The sequence below is a fragment of the Pimephales promelas genome, chromosome 4, assembly GCF_988280905.1.
Source record: "Pimephales promelas chromosome 4, fPimPro1.hap1.1, whole genome shotgun sequence".
Lineage (NCBI taxonomy): Eukaryota > Metazoa > Chordata > Actinopteri > Cypriniformes > Leuciscidae > Pimephales > Pimephales promelas.
Window position 1 is genome coordinate 43,282,574 of NC_142772.1, and position 16,770 is coordinate 43,299,343.

Genomic DNA, 16,770 nt, shown 5'->3' on the forward strand with positions numbered 1-16,770 from the left:
AAAATATTTGCACCAACTTTTTTTTTATTTTTGCACTTTTTTCATCAAATCATGTGTTATTTTGCAATTGTATCTTATTATAAACAAGCCAAGAATGGGAACCTTTGCTTTTATTCTGTTCAAGAGCTTTGCATTGCACGTGGCTTCTCCCACGCTTTCTCTATATTACACATACATGGAAAATGCATGTTACGTTATAGATAATGAACATAAGTAGCCTAATTAATTAATAAATATGGGCTATATTATGCACGCAGTCAGGCAAGACACATGGCTTCTCCCACGCTTTCTCTATACTACTTTAGGATAAAAGCGTCTGCTAAATGAATATATGTATATGTAAATGAAACATGAGAGTAAAAAGGGGGAGGGGGGGTGGGCTGGTCTTGGGCACTCATCCAGCTATACAGTATGTAGGCTATGACATAACAAAAGTATGTTCACTAAGAGGAAAGTCCCTCAGTGGTTTCTCAGTTGAGTATTCAACATGAAGTTGTGTTTGGATGTGATATAATGTTGGAGTCCAAGCAAACTTTCCAGTAAGTCAACTGCAATAAACCCCACAAACCACAAAGGTTCACAAGAAAAACCCTCTTGCTCTTACTGAGAAAGCCTTGGACACATGGAATATAGATTTTGAATTATTTTACTGTGCGAAAAGAAAGAGAGCGCAGAGTGATATGAATGCCAGAGAGTTGAGCACTAATAATTGTAATATACAGTATATATAGTATACTGTAGTCATATTCTAACATAAAATTATAATATAATATATTATTATAATATATTATATTATATTATATACGTTTACATTACAATGTATACGTTTACAATACGTTTATATTATATTATTATTATAACACTTAACACTTTTGTTTTTGCCCCCATTCTTCATGAGCAGAACTCACAGATCTACGACTTTTTCTTTGTGTAAGGCCTTTTTTTCTCAAATATTGTTCAGAAATCTGTTTAAATCGGTGTTAGTGAGCACATCTCCTTTGCCGAGATAATCCATCCACCTCATAGGTGTGGCATAACAAGATGCTGATTAGACATGATTATTATGATTATTGCATGTGTGCCACAATAAATGACCTCTTTAAAATGTGAAATTTTACTGTATTGGGGGTCCGAAAACCAGTCAGTATCTGCCACACGCAGTGCAACTCATCTCCTTCGCATAGAGTTGATCAGGTTGTTGATTGTGGCCTGTGGAATATTGGTCCAATCCTCTTCAATGGCTGTGCGAAGTTGCTAGATATTCTGTATATACTGTAGTTGCTGGATTCTGTATTCTGTATATAAATATATCTGTATTCTGTAGAATAGAGAATACAATATAAAATATATATTTTTCTGTATATGCTGGATTCTGTATATTCTGTATATATTTTGTATATAAATAAGTTGCTGGATATTGGCAGGACCTGCAAAACTGTTGTATACGCCTATCCAGAGCATCTTAAACATGCTCAATGGGTGACATATCCGATGAGTATGCTGGCCATGCAAGAACTGGGATGATCAGATCAGATCCTTACAACATAGGGCTGTGCATTATCAAGCTGCAACATGGGGTAATGGTCGTGGATGATGGCACAACAATGGGCCTCAGGATCTCGTCATGGTATCTCTGTGCATTCAAAATACCATACCATATAACATACTCCTGCCCAGACCATAACCACACCGCCACCATTGGCCACTCGATCCACAACATTGACATCAGCTCACCCACACAAGGCTATCTGCCCTGTCCAGTGAAAACCGTGATTCATTCGTAAAGAGCCATCAAATACCATCAAATGTGAGCATTTGCCCACTGCAGAACTGCAGTCAGGTCGAGACCCCGGCGATGAGGACGGTGAGCATGCAGATGAGCTTCCCTGAGATGGTTTCTGACAGTTTGTACAGAAATTGTTTGGTTATGCAAACCGATTGTTGCAGCAGCTGTCCGGGTGGCTGGTCTCAGGCGATCTTGGAGGTGAAGATGCTGGATGTGGAGGTCCTGGGCTGGTGTGATAACACGTGGTCTGAGGACGTGAGGCCAATTGGATGTATTGACAAATTCTCTGAAACGCTTTTGGAGACGGCTTATGATGGTATTATCATCATGGACAATAGCTCTGATGGACATTCCAGCAGTCAGCATGCCAATTGCATGCTCCCTCAAAACTTGTGACATCTGTGGCATTGTATTGCCAGCAGCCACTGGCCAGCAGCCAGCAGCCATATCACCCTGTAGCCCAAGACTGGTTGCCCATTAAAGCTAAGCAGGGCTGAGCCTGGTTAGTACCTGGATGGGAGACCTTCTGAGAAAGCCAGGTTGCTGCTGTTAGAGGTGTTAGTGAGGCCAGCAGGGGGTGCTCACCCTGTGGTCTGTGTGGGTCCTAACGCCCCAAGTGATGGGGACACTATGCTGTCAAAAAGAGCACCGTCCTTCGGATGAGACGTTAAACCGAGGTCTTGACTCTCTGTGGTCACAAAAAATCCCAGGATGTCTTTCGAAAGAGTAGGGGTGTAACCCCGGCATCCTGGCCAAATTTGCCTAGTAGCCTCTGTCCATCATGGCCTCCTAATCATCCCCATATACACCAATTGGCTTCATCACTGTCTCCTCTCCACCAGTAAGCTGGTGTGTGGTGAGCGTTCTGGCGCAATATGGCTGCCGTCGCATCATCCAGGTGGATGCTGCACATTGGTGGTGGTTGAGGAGATCCCCCCCTTCTATGTGAAGCGCTTTGAGTGTCCAGAAAAGCGCTATATAAATGTAACGAATTATTATTATTATTATTATTATTATTATTATTGTTTAATGAAACTGCATACTTTGGCCTTTTATTGTGGCAAGGAAAGAAAATGAGGACAGAGGAATCGAATGATGGGGTGTTTCTCATTTCTTATTTGTGCATCCTCATTTCCTTTCCTCGCTTCCTTCACTTGCGTCCTACAGGGGGTGGAGCTGAGAAGTGAGGAAAGGAAACGAGGACAGAGGAATCGAAAAAAAAGCTTTTTTATATTGTAATGCTTCACTCAAGCGTCACTCCACAGTGTCATCAGCAGCGTTAAAAGGATCTGCCCTTATCAGTGTTGGGTGTAACTAATTACTAAGTAATTAGTAACTAATTACTAATTACTGTAACTAATTACTAAGTAATTAGTTACTGTAATTTAACTACTTTTCCCTTGAAAATGTAAAGTAAGGGATTACTCTTAATTTATCTGTAATTTAATTACAGTTACTTCTGATGTAATTGAGGTAAATACTGTGTATCAATCCGATCTCACAGCGATTCGTATGCATTTTATGAGGTGTCTAAATATTACGATCGCACTTGTACAAATTTGTATGAATTATTGTACAAACCGAATTCCATAAAAGTTGGGACACTGTACAAATTGTGAATAAAAACAGAATGCAATGATGTGGAAGTTTCAAATTTCAATATTATATTTAGAATACAACATAGATGACATATCAAATGTTTAAACTGAGAAAATGCATAATTTTAAGGGAAACATAAGTTGATTTTAAATTTCATGGCATCAACACATCTCAAAAAAGTTGGGACAAGGCCATTTTTACCACTGTGTGGCATCCCCTCTTCTTTTATTAACAGTCTGCAAACGTCTGGGGACTGAGGAGACAAGTTGCTCAAGTTTAGGATTAGGAATGTTGTCCCATTCTTGTCTAATAAAGGCTTCTAGCTGCTCAACTGTCTTAGGTCTTCTTTGTTGCATCTTCCTCTTTATGATGCGCCAAATGTTTTCTATGGGTGAAAGATCTGGACTGCAGGCTGGCCATTTCAGTACCCGGATCCTTCTTCTACGCAGCCATGATGTTGTAATTGATGCAGTATGTGGTTTGGCATTGTCTTGTTGGAAAATACAAGGTCTTCCCTGAAAGAGACGATGTCTGGATGGGAGCATATGTTGTTCTAGAACTTGGATATACCTTTCAGCATTGATGGTGCCTTTCCAGATGTGTAAGCTGCCCATGCCACACGCACTCATGCAACCCCATACCATCAAAGATGCAGGCTTCTGAACTGAGCGCTGATAACAACTTGATAACATCCTTGTCCTCTTTAGTCCGGATGACATGGCGTCCCAGTTTTCCAAAAAGAACTTCAAATTTTGATTCGTCTGACCACAGAACAGTTTTCCACTTTGCTAGAGTCCACTTTAAATGAGCCTTGGCCCAGAGAAAACGCCTGCGCTTCTGGTTCCCGTTTAGATATGGCTTCTTTTTTGACCTATAGAGTTTTAGCCGGCAACGGTGAATGGCACGGTGGATTGTGTTCACTGACAATGTTTTCTGGAAGTATTCTTGAGCCCATGTTGTGATTTCCATTACAGTAGCATTCCTGTGTGTGATGCAGTGCCGTCTAAGGGCCCGAAGATCACGGGCATTCAGTATGGTTTTCCGGCCTTGACCCTTACGCACAGAGATTGTTCCAGATTCTCTGAATCTTTGGATCATATTATGCACTGTAGATGATGATAACTTCAAACTCTTTGCAATTTTTTCTCTGAGAAACTCCTTTCTGATATTGCTCCACTATTTTTTGCCTCAGCATTGGGGGAATTGGTGATCCTCTGCCCATCTCGACTTCTGAGAGACACTGCCACTCTGAGAGGCTCTTTTTATACCCAATCATGTTGCCAATTGACCTAATAAGTTGCAAATTGGTCCTCCAGCTGTTCCTTATATGTACATTTAACTTTTCTGGCCTCTTATTGCTAAAACAATAGTGGGTTTAACATCAAAATGTATTGTCTGATGCTAAAAAGTATGTTTTTATAAATGTAACCTTCTCCACCTTGGTCTGTTTAAGGATAATTCATGCAATTCTATAGTATTTATTTGAAAGAATTCAAACAGATTCATGTCTATCCTTGTACTATTCAGCTGGTTGAGATTGACATGGGATTTTAAAAGTAATTATAGTAATTCAAAGTAATTAAATACTTTTTAGAGAGAGTAATTAGTACAGTAATCTAATTACACTGTTGAAGATGTAATTAGTAACTAGTAATTAATTACTTTTTTAGAGTAACATACCCAACACTGGCCTTTATGTTGTTGAAGTTTGGTTATTTAATAAATTCATTATAAATAACAATAAAGATAGGTTATACTGTTGAAATATGTGAGATGTGTGGTTTTTACAAACTCCAAAGGTAAAGTATAAATTAAAATGATTGTGATTGTCACGTTTAGTCAATAAAACACTTCCGCAAAGAAAGCACAACGTGCATCCTCTCGCTCATAGCTCCTCGAAGCCTCCTCACTCCTCGATCCTCGCGGTGCAATTAAGAGAATTGAGACATCCTTCAAGATGGCTGAGCTCAATCGGTTTCCGAGTCATAGGATGGAGGACGAACGGAGGATCGAGGAGACGAGGAGGGATATTGAGAAGCACCCTGGGCATGGAACAAACAACACCCGACAAGGACACACGGCAAACATGAGGGCTAAGGATGAAACAAGGGACACCTTTAAACCATTAACCAATGACAACGTGACACAACAGACAAGGGACCACAAGGCAGGATCACATGACTAAAACATGGGATCACATGATAGAACCCATCAGGAACAAGAAACAAACACCCAAAACGTGACACATGAATAAAACAATTGACTCCAAGCACAACTATGCAATATGTTTACAAAATCATTAAGATGTCAATTTTCTTATATATTATACTATGTACAATATTCTTATATATTCTCTCATTGATGGATTCAGGGTTAATCTTGATGCTCCTTGATCTAAGCGCTGCTTTTGACACAGTCTGCCATGAACTGCTTATTTCTCGGCTTTCTGATATTGGTGTCACTGGTTCCGCTCTTTCCTGGCTTATTTCCTATATCACTGACAGAAAGTATTATATCACCATACAAGGTCATAATTCTGCCACCAATTTACTTACACCGGGTGTTCCTCAAGGTTCGGTTCTTGGTCCACTTTTGTTCATCATCTATATACACCCACTTGGTAACATCATACGCAGGCATGGACTTCAATTCCATTGCTATGCAGATGACATCCAAATTTACTTCACCACCAGCTCCGATAGACCATCCCTGCCTGACTCACTCACTGCATGCATCAGGGACATCAAGCATTGGATGTCCCTTAACTTCCTCAAATTAAATGATAATAAAACTGAGATATTAGTGATTGGCTCTCCAGCCTCAGTCAAAAGGATGGACCAGTCCTTCTATATTGATGGTTTCCATATTAAGCCTTCATCACTGACCCGTAACCTCTGTGTCTTATTTGACTCAACTCTATCTTTTGGCTCTCATATTTCTTCCATTGTTAAAAACTCTTTCTTTCATCTTCGAAATATTGCTCGTCTAAGACCATCTCTCACTTTAGCTGACGCCGAACTCTTAATTCATGCATTAATCACATCACGTCTGGATTATTGCAATGCTTTATTTATTGGCCTTCCCAAAAAACTTATTGCAAGATTACAGCACGTCCAAAACTCAGCAGCAATAGTGCTCACCTCCACCAGGCGTTCTGCTCACATTACTCCGGTGCTTCATGGCCTTCACTGGATACCCGTTGCATCTCGTATCCACTTTAAGGTATTGCTTTTAACATATAAGGCATTAAACGGTCTTGCATCCCCACATTTGTCTGATCTACTTTTCACCTACCGTCCTGCACGCTCTCTCAGATCAACTGAACTTGGTTTATTGTCCATCCCTCGCTTTTGATTATCTACAGTAGGTGGAAGGTCGTTTAGTGTAAATGCGCCAACATTATGGAATTCACTGCCCCTTTCACTTCGAAATATTTCATCAGTGACTGCTTTCAAGACACAGCTAAAAACATATCTATTCAACATGTACTTCGTTTAAATGTGATTATATGTATCCTTTGTGACTGTAAGTTGTGTGTCAGTGTTTAAATGTATTATAAATGTACCATGTAAAGCGACCTTGAGCTTTGGAAAGGCGCTATATAAATAAAACCTCTTCTTCTTCTTATAGGCAGACATTACTTTTGGCCACTACATCTGCACAAAATAGCTATAAATATTGCTGGAAACAGCCAAAATGTTAAAACCATTATATTTCATGCTTAAACCATAATAAGAGACTTTAGAAATAATATGATTATTAAGATGTCAATGAACAGTAAAACAGTTTAGATTCTGTTGGGGCTTTCCTTGTGGTTGCTATGGTGCTCTAAAGCTATATTGAAGATGTTAAGCTCTTGGAGCAATAATTTACTATATTTACAAGTCTAAAACTGCATAAAGCAAGTCATAACTGCAATGCATTTTTGATTTTTGAAATCTAGGTCAGATCATATGCTTCAATTGTAGGTGTTTTCTTAACATTCTTCATGCCCTGTAATCTAAGTCATTTAAGTCAATCAACTTGGAGTATTAAGCATCAGTTTTACCAATTAATCGAAAATTATTATCTTCTGATGTTTTTGAATGCTAAACATAGCAAAAGCAGAAACAAGATAGGTAATGTTTCCCATCAGCAAGATTACCTGAAATTGCTGAAGGGGAAGCAAGTCTGATCAAGTTGTCTCAGTCATGTGGTTTCCAGGAAACTATGGGAGAGTGCAAGCTCACTTTTTTATTGCTCCTTGGTCCGGGAAGCATGTTGATTGTGTATATGGGCCCCTATAACAAGAAAAGATAATCAACAAATAAGCAAACTGACAAAACCACAAATTCACATGCACACAAATAGCCCACACAATTACCCCAGCCCTTAACTTTTGATGTACAGACCCTGTTCAAACTGTATTTGGACATAGACATTATAAGAAACTAGTGCAGTGCCCATGAAAAATCTGTTTTTGTTTGTGTTTTTAGTAATTGTTGGTTTGGTGTGTTTGAGTGCTACAATTACACAGCAAAATTTTAAGTGACATGTGCATGACTTAATGTTTAGCTGACATAGTGTTTATGTCATAATGTTTATTTTTAAACCACAAAAAGTTTAGACAGACAGACAGACGTCCCTGTAATTTATAGATAGACTAGTTATCTATCTATAAAATAAAGGAACATCTGTTTAGACAGACAGACAAATGTTCCTGTAATTTATAGATAGTTATCTATGTATAAATTAAAGGAACATCTGTCTGTCTGAACTTTTTGTGGTATATCGCAAAAAAGGTTTGAAGAGGTTCAATATAGAACCCTAGGGTTCTTTACTCAATTTTAAGGAACCCTTATGCCAAAAAAGGTTAAGGAAAAAATAATTGCATAATGCATTTAATGTTTAACGGGTTATTTAATGTTTTTATACAGATAAAGTATGTTTACAAGCTGTTTAACTTATAAAATGTAATTAAAATAAGAAAATAATTAAAATAAAATGTATTAGCCTAATTAAAACTAGATGACTAAAATGATCACATGATGGAAACCCCTAAAAGGTTAGCTACTCGAAGCATCTGACAGAAACCTTTACGTTTTTATATAACCTTTTAAGAGTGTATACATAAAATCCCACTATGTATGAAATGTGCAACTCTTTTGGAGGTTTTTACGTGGATGAACTAAGGAAATCCTCTGCATTTTGAACTGGAACTCCCTCCTCGCCTTGAAATTCACTCCCTGAACAATAGACGAAACCAGCCTAAAGTGGCTTGCTGGTTCTCCCAGTCTAGTCAGACTTACTAGACTGTTGGTTGATTTTAGAAATAGCCTCCGAGCATTATTGCTTACTCTGGAGTGACATCATGTGGTCACTAACTAGTACTAAACTAGAAATACGGAAAAGACACTTCCTTGTCAAGGACGTTCATTGAATTGTGTGTTTCCCTCCATAGGGTTTCTAGGCACACCTAAATCCTGAAGTTCACTGAAATTATTCAGTAATTCAGTTAAAAAAAATTCGAGATAAGTAAATAATAAAAGGCTGACTAAAATAGAGCTCGATTCATAACGGGAGAACCAATTCCATCCACAGTGTGTAATAAACTACATTTTTGTTTCGTTTTGTAATGGAAAGTACCCACGGGTGCTGACCTGAGATCAGTATTTGCGCTCTTGTCTCGCCTGTTGTGTCGGTTGTACGCGACTATTAAATCTGACTCCAGACCAGATCAACCGAAGTTTTAAAAACGCGCACGAGCTCATGATTCAATCGTTGCGCCGCGCGGTGCATTCTGGTAGTAGTTGAAAGATTCAAGATGGCGGCGAGCAGGAGACTACACAAGGTAGACGTCTAAACCTCATACTTTTTACATCACATATAAAGAGTAACCACATACGACGACGCGATAGGGGTTTAAACATGAAGTTTAACTCGCCCAAAATGCGATTCGCTGGCTCGTTGTGGCTTGATCGACGTTGGTACGAGCGGTTCTCTCACTCGATGACTCGGCTCGCTTAGCGTTTCCAAACATGAAGGAGGAAAAGCGCCGGTGGAGGCCGCGGGACTATAGAACGGGGTTTTGGGGTCGAGTTTGGAGAGACAACGGGTCAAAGTGCCGTTAGAGTAGGATTCAGTGTCTTAACAAGTCCTTTCGTTTATTGACGCCAAGTAAATGACTGCAATAAAATGTATAGGATTCCAATGCGATGATTTACGTTAGAATAGATTTGATTGATTGAAACAAATATGAATACAATAACTTTAAATTAAACGGCTGTTATAACAACTTATGGGTCATTTTAACCGAATCTTCATGTTTTAGACCCACTGCAGTGACGTTAGAGATGACTCAAAGGGACCAAACCAGCAACATCTGACAAATTTAGGCTGAAATCGACGCTCTTTTTCCGTTTAAACCTTAAAATAGCACACATATTTAGACTATTTCTTTTAAAATGCGTTTTAGTGTTTTGGGTGGTAAGCTGCAGTAACGCCCTTCATTTAAAACGAAACAGTAACCGACTAAACAACAAGCTTTCGCTTTATGAACTTCCGTCTTGTCTAAATCACTTCATTCCAAACAAGTGAATAACCTGTTTTTAACCTCCTAGGTGTTTCTGTCCAATATTTTTCCGAGGTAAAACTATCTGAAATGGTCGTATATTTGAGGTTTTAGAGTGTTTATGTACAGCTGGCAGACTTTTTGTCACAATGATCATCTTAGCGAGTTTACTTCCTTATTAGATAAGATGTAAATGGCAGTCCGCTCTCAGTGGTGATGGTAGGAAATGGGTAATCTTCACAGGGCAGTAAAACACTCTATAGTACGTGTTTTTCAACATGAAAATGTTGATGTTTTATTTAATACTGTATGGACTTGTGAGACTAGGGCTGCAACAACCTATTGATAATGAAAATAATAATCAATAACGAATTTAAAATATATTAATCACTTCTGAGTGTAAACAAAACGCCGCAAGTCACGTCACTTTACAGGAGTGAATAGCTTTTCTATTGACAAAACACAAGGCTTAGCTGCTGTGGGGAACCAAGTTGTATAAAACACGAAGACTGCTTTATATTATGGGTTTCCAACAACATTGGGCAGAATGTGGAATAATTACGTTTGTAATATAATAAGTATGTGTATTGTGTATGCATTATTTATAATTGTAAAATACTTGATTCTGATTGGTCAATAGCTGTGCTTTTATTCATGATAAAACACTGCTATAACCGCTTTACCCGACGGTTCTATGTATCACTGCGCAACAATGCAGTTTGTTGTTATTATTTGAGCTTTATTACACATTGGAACCTTGTTGCTGTTCATGGTCAGGGACTATTTATTTATTTTTTTTAGCGGAAGTAAGGCTTTTAATGATATTACTTCATGAAAGTTTCACTACTACATATTTTTTTACTTTAATATTTTTTATTGTGTGGTAACCGTTTTATAAAAGCAATAAGGTACTCGAGTAGTAACGGTTGAAGGGCGTTGTTAGGCACGACGCGAAGCGGAGTAACCCCTTCAGCCGTTACTTATTCACGATACACCGCTTTCCTCGATTGCTTGCATATATTCACACACAGAAATAACCTTTTTAATCCGATTAGTCAGATGAATCATTGAGAGATTAATAGATTTTAAATGTAATAATTAGTTGAAGCCCTATGTGGAAGTGAATAGACATCTTTGAAAGCATATGTTAGAGCAATAGTTTTCAGATATAATGTTACTTCAAACATTTAAGGTGTGGTTTGTTGTTGTTGTATTAATGCACACTCAGTTCGGGTCAGTTATTTACAGTAAGCTGCAGAGGAAGGGGTAATTTCTCCAACTCATTAGGTCAAGACCTGACTCAGGTTACACTTGGTGTCTTGACCATAATATAAGCAGTTGGTCAATGTTGTAAACTCAACTATAACTACTAATTCATTTATTTGCACTTAATTAATGGTGATTGAGTTCTAAAGAAAGGTTGTTTAATCGGAAACCCGTCCGTCCATCTCAGATTTTCTATATGTCTGCTCCACAAGCAAAAGTTGTAATAACCCACTTGTAGTATCTAACACATCCTTGTTTACAACCCTTGTTTTCATCAGGAGCTTGAAGAAATCCGCAAATCTGGAATGAAAAACTTCCGTAACATTCAAGTTGATGAATCAAACATATTGACATGGCAAGGCCTCATTGTTCCAGTAAGTTAATAATTGGTGTTCATATTTCATCATTCTTGCTTGAATTGTATTTACATGTTATTTACCTATGCATAGTCAAGACAAGAAATTGTTATAAGACTGCATTAGGATTTGGAAACACAAATCTTGAAACATATTTGCATGTAAAATGCTTTATATGTGCTAAAACAGATGCCCAAACTATGGTCTGTGGGCCAGAGATGGCTGACCTTTTATGACTTTTGATATATGAAGTATGGGGGGAAATGTGGCATTTAAGCACATCTTATTTTCTAATTTATGTCTTTTATTTTTGCATTGAAATGTAGAGAATATAAGTTAATTACATTTTTTTTTTTATGTAAATTTTTATATATTTTTGTTGGATATAAATCAACATGTACTTTTTCAGCAATTAGTTTAGATTTTTTCACTTTGTAGTATAAAGCTTGGGCATCACTGTTTTAAAACATTGCTTAGTTTCAGTAAGTTCATTGTTGAACAGATTTCAAATGCTAGACTGCATTTAGACCTGGAAGATATCGGTGCTTTTCATAATGCAATCAGCCATATCTGATCTTATTCTACACGTATTCAGCCTTCTGTCCCGTTGTCAACATCCATATATACATTATAGGCTGAGCTGTGCTCATCTCATTTATCTTATTCTCCCACAGGACAATCCTCCATATGATAAAGGGGCGTTCAGGATCGAGATCATCTTCCCTGCAGAGTACCCATTCAAACCACCGAAGATCACGTTCAAAACGAAGATCTACCACCCCAACATTGACGAGAAGGGACAGGTCTGCCTGCCTGTTATTAGTGCAGAGAACTGGAAACCAGCCACCAAAACTGACCAAGGTGAGATGCGCTGCAATATTCCTGAAACCGCCACATGAGTCACTGCTAAAGCTCTCATTTTATTATGTAGAAAACATGAACAAATAGAAGTCGTTGTGATGTTGTTTGTATTCATATCTGTTTAAATAGTAGGCAACACCCTTAATTTCTTTTCAACTCATATTTACTACCCAAACATTACATGGATAACCCTTTTTTTTTTTTAATCCTGGTTTGTTTTATGAAGAAGGGCAGGCTATGTAGTTTTCTCAGACTAAATTATAGAGATGATTTATTAGTACTGTAAAAAATAAGAATGTATATATTTTAGCAGAAATAATCTTGATATACACTTCCGTTCAAAAATGTTGGGTCAATAAGATTTGAGAAATTATTTAGATAAATAATTACTTTAAATCAGCAAGGACTCGTTAAATTGATCAAAAGTAGCGGTTACAACATTTATAATGTCACAAGAATTCTATTCCAAATAAATGCTGTTCTTTTCAACTTCATTCATCAGGGAATCCTGAAAAAACAGCATGATGTTTTCAACATTGATAATAATAAGAAATGTTTCTTGAGCAGCAAATCAGCATATTAGAATGATTTCTGGAGGATCATGTGACACTGAAGACTGGAGTAATGATGCTGAAAATTCAGCTTTGCATCACAGTGTTAAATTACATTTTAAAATATTTAAAAATAGAAAAGTGTTATTTTAAATTGCAATAATATTTCACAATATTACAATTTTTTCTTTCAAACAAATAAATTCATCCTTGGTCTGACCCCATCTTACAGACCCTTTGAACGGTAGTGTATGTGATTGTATTGAATCTGCTAGTCTTGAAGTTGTTAGTTATTGCAGCTTTGTAGATGATGACAAGTTTCTCCAGGAACAGATGCGTTCAAACGATCTTTCAACATGCATGTGATCGTTTTACTGCATTCATGTAATGTCACGCATTTCTTCAGAAAACTAGATTACTCTCACCAAGTTGAAATAATGCAGTACTAAATCCCTAGTTTATAAAGTTGTTTTGGGGGTTTAATGGGATTTAACTCAGTTTTGTATTGTGGGTGTATTGATTACATTAGTACACTGTAAACCCAGAAAAGTTAGCAGAACTCAAAAAAATGTGAGAACATGTTAAATCAATTTTAAGTTAAATTCAAAGTTTAAGTTTACATATATTTGGATTGCTCTTATTTAAAAATGTTCGAGTAAGCTAATTCATACATTTAACTTAAATTATCATGTAATCTCAACTTGGCTAGCTTTAAGTAGCTAATTCAGTGAATGCTAACTGTACGTTCACACCGCCACTGACTTGAGCGGCAAAGAAGCTCTGGCTGCCCTGTCAAGGACGCTTGTCAAAAAGTACGGGGAAGCTTGTTGACATTTGGATGCTCAGATATTGCAGGAAGAAAATAAGTGTCACGACATGAAATGTAATAAACAGAAAAAAACAAGCAATAGAAACCTTTTATAATGACAGCATTTTTATAACCGTTTTGGTCGCATTTGGTCGGGGGAAAAAAAAAGAATAATTAGCTATTATTATTATTTGCATTATGCTATTATTTCCATTAGTGCAATTGGTCAAATCGTTGTCACCGTGAGCAGATGAATTGCATTCCCGCTTAAACCAAACGTTCCTAAATATTTCAAATAAACAACGTCATGTCATAAATGATAGGAAACCCAGCAACGGGCGATTAGCTTCTCCATTTTCTCGGAATGTTTTGGTAGGAACGAAAGTTTACATCGTATGTTTCTCCGGAATCGGCCAGTGTGAAGGACGTCTATATCCTGATTGGTTGCTGGCGTTTTGCCGCTGAACCGCGTCATAGCTCATTACCATAAAGTTGAGATTCTTTCAACTTTCTGATTGGCGCCCAAAACGCGACGCAGATGGTTTTGACGCTCCTTGCAGCTTAAAATGAATGACTTCCGGCTGCTTTGGAAGCTCAAGTAGGTCGCGGTGTGAACGTACAGTAACTTGCTAATTGGAAACACAATTCTGTAAGTATAGCAATACTCAAACCAAACTCATGATCCACTCGTCACCATAATGGTTACCCCCAAAAAATCCAACATTAAAAATTTCTAAATCCCCCCACTTTACATTAATCTTGCTTAAAAAAAAACACACACATTATAAAAAAACTAATTTTAGCATTTACTTACCCTTTCGAGTGTCATCCTCATGGCAAAGCATGCTGGGAATTAGAAATCCCAGCCCAGTTTCAGTTCAATTGAAGTTTGTCTAAATTAAAAGAAACAAGTTCATTAAACTCAAAACAATGAAACAATTCAGATGGCTTAAAAAGTTCTGAATACTCATAAAAGTTACCTTGATTGAACTGATTGGTTTAATTTAAGTTTACCCTACTCAAAAAAAAGTGAGTTATTTTGAGCACATGGGTTTACAGTTTCGTAGAGTACATTATGAATAATGGGCTTCTTATTTCCTGCCTAACCAGCATTCTTTCCCCTTCTTTTACAGTAATTCAGTCGCTCATTGCCCTGGTGAACGACCCACAGCCAGAACACCCTCTGAGGGCCGACCTAGCAGAAGAATACTCAAAAGACCGTAAAAAATTCTTTAAGAATGCAGAAGAGTTTACAAAGAAACACGGCGAAAAGCGGCCAGTGGACTAACAATACCAGACAAGTGTGTAGCCCCAGACCCCCCCACCCCCCTACTCCTCTGATCCTCTTCCCCTCGCTCTACTACCTTCCTCCCAATACCCGATTGCCATCCTCTATCCCTCCCTCCCGCTTTCCCTCCTTCTCCTCTCCTTTCCACGTGTCACTCTAGTCAAGCTGGAGAAGTACTGCGCAGCTGCAGCCTCCGTCTTGAAGCAGGACACCGTGAGGACATCCGAGTTTCTGGTGTTAGCTTGAGGCCCTTACTAACTTTTTACTCTGTTGTTTATTTTTTTTTTTCTTTCTGAAGTTTGAAAGCATAAATTTGTTAGAGGATAACTTAAGAGAAAGAAGTTGGAAATTGTACAGGGCGTTTCAGTTATGAATGCTGTTTGACCCTTTTGTAATGAGAAAATGAATCATTGCATTATTACACACAACTTTCAGAAATTACTTTTGGAAGTGACAGTTCATTTAAAACCAGATGGATTGTAATTTATCATGTATATTATTATTATTATTATTATGTTGTTCCCTCTTCTTACATGTGTGTTCTTTGATTTCCACAATACCAAACAAAACGGAGACATTGAGGAGGAACGGAGGTTAGCCAGCTGGAGGATTTCAGCGATTATTCATATAACCCTTTTACTTTCACTGCACTTGTTGGGTTGCACGGTATGTCTGAGGAACAGGCTACTTTCAGCCCCTTTCCAAGCCTCGAATCGGCAAAACCACTGTAGAGTCAGAAACAAAGGCTGATTTTGCTATGAAATACTTTTGTTTCACAAATGAAAAAGGAACGATGAAAACAATGCTATTTGTGTGAGTGAACGTCATTTTCCATGATGACGATCACTCATTTTAAACATCTCTCTTTTAACGTGTTTCATAGGAGTTTCTTGTATATTATTGATTATTTGGGTTTAAACAGGGAAGTGGCCCTTAGATTTACAGAGATGTACGCTACTGAAGAATATTATTCTTATTTTCTCCCAACACAGAATAAACGCAGTAGTTGACCGTGAGTTTTCTAGAACATTCTCTTTAAAGTATATTATTCAATATGTCAAGACTCAAGAGTTTAACTTTGGTTTTGACGCCACACTTTATGATGTGAAATCGACGAGGTTCTTTGGGCTTTCTTTCGTTCAAGATATTTGCTTATGCATTTGGGTGAAATCTCTTGCAGTATGCCTCAAATAAGCCCCTTGCTCTCTTCACAGTGTCATTTTCTTCTTTTTAAAGGCTTATTTTTGTGCGGACTTTAAAAACACTCCCTTTTGTGTACCAAAATAAAAGAGGAAGACCAAGCAAGGGAATCTGTTATACTGAAACATAAATTCACTTTTTTTTCTCTCGCTTCTACAGATTGGTTAGGGATTTCCTCTTAAGATCAACCAATCACAATATTTTTCTGGGATGCCCAAGCATTATGGATTTGTGTGATGAAATCAAATTCTAAAAGAGTTCAGCGATTGTTTAACCTGAATATATTAGCATTAGTAAACTATATATTGATGAAGACTACTACTTAAAGCCCGAACTGTTGCTTCAATTACAACTTGCATCTGAAATGCCATTAATGGCCTGAATTTAATATACACAGGTTATAAACATGTTAACCCTAATATGTGACAAAAGGTTGAACTCACCAAATAAAGGCTATTTTGACCTAGTTCTGCATGAGTTTCAATAGGATGGATGATTAGTGCAC

At 37.7% G+C, this 16,770-nt stretch overlaps 1 protein-coding gene across 1 annotated transcript; it reads left to right on the forward strand.

Moving 5' to 3' along the window:
* Nucleotides 1-9,065: 9,065 nt before the first annotated feature.
* ube2l3b (ubiquitin-conjugating enzyme E2L 3b) lies at nt 9,066-16,081 on the forward strand. Its single transcript, XM_039658369.2, has 4 exons — nt 9,066-9,215; nt 11,480-11,575; nt 12,232-12,418; nt 14,911-16,081. The coding sequence occupies exons 1-4, from the start codon at nt 9,189-9,191 to the stop codon at nt 15,063-15,065; spliced, it is 465 nt and encodes a 154-aa protein (XP_039514303.1). The 5' UTR covers nt 9,066-9,188; the 3' UTR covers nt 15,066-16,081.
* Nucleotides 16,082-16,770: the final 689 nt, after the last annotated feature.

Coding starts and splice junctions, on each gene's coding strand:
- ube2l3b (XM_039658369.2), top strand. CDS start 9,189: ATGGCGGCGAGCAGGAGACTACACAAG. Junction 9,216..11,479: donor CGAGCAGGAGACTACACAAG/GTAGACGTCTAA, acceptor TGTTTTCATCAG/GAGCTTGAAGAAATCCGCAA. Junction 11,576..12,231: donor GGCAAGGCCTCATTGTTCCA/GTAAGTTAATAA, acceptor ATTCTCCCACAG/GACAATCCTCCATATGATAA.